General features: G+C 38.9%; 1 protein-coding gene across 1 annotated transcript in view; it reads left to right on the plus strand.

The window, feature by feature from the left end:
* Positions 1-3,270: 3,270 nt before the first annotated feature.
* The window catches only part of cav4a (caveolin 4a), a 5,270-nt gene continuing 1,040 nt past the window's right edge, over positions 3,271-7,500 (plus strand). Inside the window, exon 1 of the mRNA XM_030778416.1 lies at positions 3,271-3,495. Within this exon, the coding sequence (XP_030634276.1) occupies positions 3,271-3,495 (225 nt within the window). The remainder of the gene's footprint in view (positions 3,496-7,500) is intronic.

The raw sequence follows: 7,500 nt of genomic DNA on the forward strand, positions 1-7,500 counted from the left end.
CACACGCTTTTATTCAAAGCGGCTTCTAAGTCAGGCAGAATACAAACCAAGCATACAGCTGTTAAGAAACTGGCTGTAGCTTAAGTACCACGGTTGGACACAGGTAAAAACAGTCCTGAGGGACAGGGGATTCACAAGTGTTCTCTACCGTTTAAATACCGACACTGGCGCCAAGGGGGTTTTGAATGAACATCAGAATGACGTCAGAGAACTGAGCATGTTTTAATTTAAGAAAAATGCAGAAGAATAAAAAACAAGGATGAACTGTGAGAGGACTGACAGAAAGACAACTCCTTCAAACTTACATCTGAGGCCCAGTGAAGCACGGTGCAGCGCTGGCCAGCCGAGAGAAGCTCAAATGTGACAGAGCTGTTGGCATGGAACCTGCAAGTGCAATTTGTGGCTTGAACACGATGTGGCAGCTGCATAGAGAGAACTAAAGAGAGAAAAAGAGAAAGAAAAAAAAAGGAATGCTAATGAATTTAGTGCTGACTAAATAAAATGTGTCAAACTACAAACCCCATTCTCAACCAAGCTGTAATATGACTGTAAGGTAGTTTTGCATATGTAAACAACTGAGAAGGGTTTTACTCCAAAATGATTTAAATTCAGTGCAAACTCAATAAAATCCAAGGCACTCATATGGGGTGCAGGGTTAAAATAAGCCTTCATTAACGAGGCGCAGTCTGTGAAACTGATAGTGACCAATGTGTTGCAGCTAAAAAAAAATGGCTTTGTCGAGGTTTAAGCTCGAGTTTCATTTAAATGAAGAATCACTAAACCTGAGCATGAAAAACACAAAAATGCTACATATTCCACCCCCCCCCCAAAAAAAAAATAACCAAGCCAAACCAAACCAAACCTGACCAGAACAGACCAAAACAGAACAGAACAGACCAAAACAGAACAGAACAGAACAGAACAAAAATGGAAAAAACAAAATAACATAAATTACTGAAGGTTACTGTGGAATTACTATGAGGAAAAAGCACTTGTCCTGTAAGTGTGTGAATGCTCAGTGTATCCCTATTTTCACATCCACATGTGACTATGAGCCACAAACCCTCACCAGTTCACATGATAGAGTGGTAAAAAAAAATCCATCCACAATAACACAACCCTACAGCACTTATGACTGATTTTGTGTCAATCACCTCTCATCTTGTCTTTTGAAGCTTATTAAGCTGATGATAATTTTTGCAGAATTCTACATAATGTAATGTCTACATAAATGTATAGATGAACTCATTGTTTTTAGAGATTTTTTAATAGCTCATCATTGCAGTTCAAATTCTACCCAAGCTGTGCACCACATCACATTCTGTATAACCAAAAGTTTACAGGTGTAGTTACAGATTCAGCAAATAAATTTGACATTCAGCACAGGAAAAAGTAAAAAATTTGCATTGAGATGTGGCTCCGCGCTGAACTGAAACCTCGCTATTTTGGTTTCTTTTGCCAGTTTGTGATTGTAAATGCAAGTCTGTGAAACTGTCCTTAAAAGTGAATTTTCGCCCGGTGCAAAAAAACTGACAATGAAAAACGCGGTCTCAAAAATCAGAGTCAAATACTCACAAAAGCTGAAGTAGAAGAAGAAGTGAGAGATTCTCATCTCACCAGGAATGAAGACCCGTTGCCTTCTGTGTTTCTTGTTGTGGGACTCTGCTGACACGAGACAAACTCATTCAAACCAAAACTACAACTCGTAATACCGTTCAGTGTTGCAACTCGGGGTTGTCCTCGCACTGCATGAAAACCGAGTAAAACTAAGATTGTAAAGCTAAAATTGTCGAAAATTCGAAATGCATGGGTCGAATTTCAGGGGGAGAATCATGTTTACCTGCTGGTATGTGCATTGTTCAGGCATCCCATGCTACTCTGCATGCATCATGATGATGTCAGCATCAGTGGAATCTTCGAACAAAGATCAATCATCCTTTCTCAGTCATGGTTTTTGAATGATTGAATGGAAAAAAAAGGTACTTCCTTGAATCAGCACCACAGATTGGTATTACAAGAAGGAAGTGTACACAAAAACACACATTGCTCAAAGGGGAAATGGTTCTCTCTCTCTCTCTCTCTCTCTAAGTATGCATGTATGTATATACAGTATCAGTCAGTACCAGTTTAGACACACCTTCTAATTCAGTGGTTTTTCTTTATTTATATTATGTTTACTTTCTACGTTGTAGAACAATGCTGAAGGCATTAAAACTATGACTATAACACATATGGAATTATGTAGTGAGCAAAATAAGAGTGTAAACAAAGCACAGTGTAGAAAATAGTAAAAAATAAAGTAAAAACCCTTGAATGAGTAGGTGTGTCCAAACTTTTGACTGGTACTGTATGTATGCACAGGGCCTATATGTATGTATATATTATTTATTTATTCTATAAATATTTCTGTCACACACACAGACACACACGCAAACAGGTTGTGAGTACACATTTCAGGTTACCACTCCAAACTCACATAACAAACAACAGCGTTACAACGTAAACATGTCAGCATAAACAGAAACCAAACCAAAAAAATCTAAACCACTGGCCCTTAAATCAAAAGCAGTTCACATCAGCTTTTAAAGAGTCTCTCATGTCAGAGAACTTATTTTATACTTTCTTTCTTTCTTTCTTTCTTTCTTTGTTTCTTTCTTTTTATTCTGACATGAAGGATGTGTGAAGATGTTCACACGCTTTATCACAGCAAGGGTTTTGACATTTCAGACCAGCAGTGAGGGGGCTCTGCCCTCTTGGACTTTTTTTTTGTTTTGTCTTGTTTTTTCTTTTTTTTTTCAAACTTTTTGAAAGCTTGTCTCTGCTTGTAGATGGTTTGTCATCTCCTTTCTCAAGAGAGCCCCAAAATGTGCTGAAGATACTGAAAGTACTGAGTGTAGGTGGTCTGGGTTTTACCCCGGCCTCCCTTCAGCCAGCAGCAGCTTATCCTACGGTATTTATAACTCTTACAAGTAAGGACAGTGATCCGGCCATGTGGGTCCATTCGGGAATTTCTGTGTGGGCGCTGTCATTTTCCTAATATAACTCACAGCCTTGTCTACACCGTGTGAGCCTTGACATCTAGCTCTATCTGTATGTGAACATGTGAGAGAGAAAGAGAGAGAGAGAGGGAGAGAGAGAGAGAGAGAGAGAGAGAGAGCACTTAATAGTCTTTCACAAGGTGATTTCCTTGTTTAGTTTTTGTGTGTGCGTGTGTGTGTGTGTGTGTGCGTGTGTGTGCGTGCATGTGTATGTGTGTAGATGACAGGCGCCATGAAGAGAGGGGTTGATCAAGAGGTGACGGAAATCGACCTGGGAGATACTGAAGAGCGAGACAACTCTGACACGCCGCCCTGGAAAACCCAACTGGAGACGGTTTTAGAAGAAGAAGAGGAGGAGGAGGAGGAAGAAGAGGAGGAGGATGTCATTTCTACACAGAGTGACACCAGGCCCCTGCTCAACGAGAGAGATCCCCGACAAATGAATGAATGCCTTAAGGTAAACAGCACCCACACGGTGGACCCCTCTTGTCTTTGACCGGGTACTTAAAAAGAACTGAGCGCACATTCTAAATGCTCTTTACAGCGTCTCAGACAGCAGCTGAATGCTATTGTGCTACCTCTGAAACTGGACCATTATAGTCAATGTGTCACATTGTTTTGTAAAAGTCCCTAATACATCTATTCATAACAAGATAACAAACAGCTTCTTTTAAAGTAAACTCACAACAACTAAATAAAGAGCTTCAACTAAAGTAACCTAACAGTAACTAATGAAGTAAACAGCTCGTATTAAAGTAAACTGACAGTAACGAAGTAAACAGCGTCCATAAAAGTAAACTAACAATAACAAGCTTGAATAGCTTCTGTAAAAGAAAATCAACAGTAACTAAGTAACTTAACAGCTCATATGAAAGTAAACTGTGTCCGGGACGAACGGCCACTGAGCTAGCGATCTCACCGCACAGTTTTAGGCTAACTGGAGAAGCCACTGGAACACAATTTTAATGACACATAGGCCTGCGTGTTGTTTTAGTGACAGGACTGATAAGTGAGCACAATTCCAGCAGGCTAACAGTGGATTCAGTTGTTTCAGTATGGGTAACTATATAATTTCGTGCTAAAAGGCTAACAGAAATGTCAAGTGCGCTAGGCCTGTATTACAGTCCTGCGAGTTTGAAGAGTATTTCAACTTGCTGACATCTTGACAGTAGGCCTACTATAGGCACAGACTAGCGAACTCATGTGAAGTAGGTAATTGAGTTGTACGTTCATGAGATAATTTATTAACAGGTCAGTTGACATGAGTTGAGACTTTTTGAGCGAGTACTGATATCAATATGTGCATTTGGGAGTTATTGCGTTTAAACATTGTTGTTGAGGGAACAGCGAAAAAAGGGCAGAGAGCTCGAAATGAATGATGTCAATAAAACAGATGGATATCCGCGTTTGAAGTTACTGATCAAGCGTGATCACCTGTATAAGGTATGACTGACTGTGCTGTTATACGCGTTGCAGATACAAGTGCAAACTTGGCAGTTAAAGAGGGGGTCACAAGAGAGAGAAGGCGACATTGTCTTTATTAAAAAGCAAAATGCAAAATGGGATATTCAATTTGGCATGTATGTGTGAAATCCCAGAGAAACAATCATTTGTGTAGGGTCGATAGACTGAAGAATGCCATGCCCCCTCATTTGAACTAGAAAAGTTGTTCATGCGCAACGTTGAAACAGTACCCTAGTTTGTCCTGTTGTGTTGGTGCTGTTTGCTATGAAACGATAAACACCTGCCTTATTTTCAAATACTTGCAATAGTCTTTTTCTCTTTTTAACAGCTGCAGGACGAATTCAGATAACACACGCCGTCCTAAAATACCGTTGCTTTCATTGTCGTTGTTCTACAAGTCGAATAGGGGACGGAATTTCCCTTTCCTCTTGGATGTTTGTTTGCTGTCTTTTGTCGTAGTTCGCTCAAAATATTACAGTCAGTAATTACAATGTGGACTCTGTAAACTATTAAAAAAAAAAAAAAAAGGTACGTATGCATGTATTTTCATTAAAAGCACATAAATTACATTTTATAAGTGTGTAGTAAACATAGGTCAAATATGACAACTTTACCTGTCCTAACGAATTAGACCAGCTGCTTAACAAGGGTCTTTAGTTAAGAGGGAAATTTTAACGTAGTGTTTTGGGAAGGGTGAAATAGAAATTAGTTCATAATTATTAATTTAATGAATTTAAGCCTTTCAAGTCATATGCTGGCCCAGTCATACCAGCAGAACAATCATAGGCTACCAGTAGAACTGTTTAGAATAAAGAGGTTGTTACTGCCAACGGTTGTCACGTCATCTTTCTTAAAACTTCAGCAAACAAGAAATCGTTTCCTTGTGCCACTCGTATGAGTAATTTTCGTTGGTGTTACTCACATTTTTAGTAAATCTGACCCTCTGTGTGTTCTTAGTTTCGTTTACCGAACTGCAAAAGTTTTTTCAACAAATAAACTGAAAGTGAAATGTGATTTGAAGAGTAAACTGTAATATCCACGTATGTGTTTAAAGATCCATCAAAGATTAAATAGTCTACTTATTACGTCTGAATCTTAATTTAATTTCAGGTCTCTGTTATCTTTGGGGCATGTTGTATTATCGTGTCTTAGTCGAAAATACGGAGTGAACTAAGTGGGATATAGAAAGTGAATAACGTGAGTGTTTAAATGAAATGTAAAACCAGTAGGCGCGTAAACAGTTAACCACAGCTGGCCGCCGGAGTAAGAGGCTGATATGACTACATGTGTGAATATCTCAGCTGCCACCGAAGAAATGCAGCAGCTGCAGTCTGAATTAGTAGTCGTAAAAGATAGAATTATGCACGCAAACTTGTAAGGCACTGTTTAAAGTGCGAGGAAAGTGGGTGTGTAGGCCGATATGTTCACAATTTATAATCTTTTATAAATTGTTTATTTGTGTTGTTATTTTGCAGTATGTGGCATTCTATCATATTAGGCTACATTCTCATAGAACTTCAAGTAAAAAGTACGTGATTAAACGTATAAGAAGACGATTATTTCTCGGCCGAGGATATGCAATTTCTCTGGTAGTGCGTGGTATACCTTTCCCCTCTGTACGTGTAGCCTTGGTCAATCCCGTTTCACTGAAATGAGTTTGTATTTACAAAAATACTGAGAAACTCGGTAGTTTCATTTTTAAATTTCAAACTTGAAGTCACCAGCGCGTGCACACACGCGCACACACACACACACACACCGCCCACCTTTTTTTATTAAAGAATGCCTGATTGCTTCGAAGTCACTGTTCGGGCAAAAATCCCTCTGCCCACACTTCCTCTGCAAAGGGCAAGTAAGATCAATGCACACCTGCCCCGCATCTCTCAGAGCGAGCGATTTCTCAGTTCTAGCGCACAGTAGCCTACGGTATCATCCTCGGATGTGCAGCACCTCGGGATAGGAACTACACATTTAACTCTGTCGATTAATCATATCATGTTAGCCTTTGGCTTGTCGCGCTTTGGGCATCTACAGGAAAAACAAAATCTAGACCTTAATGCCAGATGTTGAAAACGTATTTATTTGTGCTGTATTCAGTGTTACTTGGTGAATTTTCAGTATGGGTTGCAATGATCGGTATTAAAATATATTTGTCTAAAGATCCAGTTTTACCAAACTTTGGTTTTTAAGTTTAACCAATGATGAGTAAACAAACGGTTAGTAATGGACTGAGTTATTTAATTGTTCATCTGACTGACTGAACATTTTATCATTTTTGTGTCTCGCTCATCAAATTTAAACATGGCCTTTTTGATAGATTATCTCTTAGTGGTATTGTTGTCATGCATAAACCTGTTTAAAGGGTGTGTTTATACTATTTGAATACTGTAGTCACAAGAGTTTTGATGAATAATATCGCGAAGCATTCACGGAAATGTTAATACTGCGGAAAAAGACGACTTGTCAGAATATATCGGCTGGTTTTCTGTGACACCATCAAGATATTCACTACGCCCGAGTGACTCGTGTTTTTGTCCATTTTGTAAAATGTTTCCAGCTTTGCTATTCAGGGCACATGAACTACAATGAAACATAAGGAAGTTCATCATCATCCGGCATATGGTATTTAAATGACATACAAAAGTAAAATTTAAAAAAAAACAAAAAAAAAACAACAGCAACGACAACAAAAAAACCAACAAATAACAAGAGACAGAGATATGCTTGTTATATGTCTCTCTCAGATATTTTGCGCCTACATAAAACAGATGACAGATAACAGTTGATGCGATTTCATATGTGGGAAGGCGGGGGGAAAAGTGCCATAACAACTTTATAAGGTCACAACTCTCAATTACAAATTGTGCATTTGTTTTAGGTTCGGTTTAAGATACAATGTTACGTCCGCGTGAACAGACCTTTTGAACTTTTTTTGCTCCTTACTGCCACCTGCTGGCAGTACACAGGAAACTCAGCCTGGACTATAGGAAAGTAAAAT

Source organism: Chanos chanos, chromosome 6, assembly GCF_902362185.1.
Source record: "Chanos chanos chromosome 6, fChaCha1.1, whole genome shotgun sequence".
Taxonomy (NCBI): domain Eukaryota; kingdom Metazoa; phylum Chordata; class Actinopteri; order Gonorynchiformes; family Chanidae; genus Chanos; species Chanos chanos.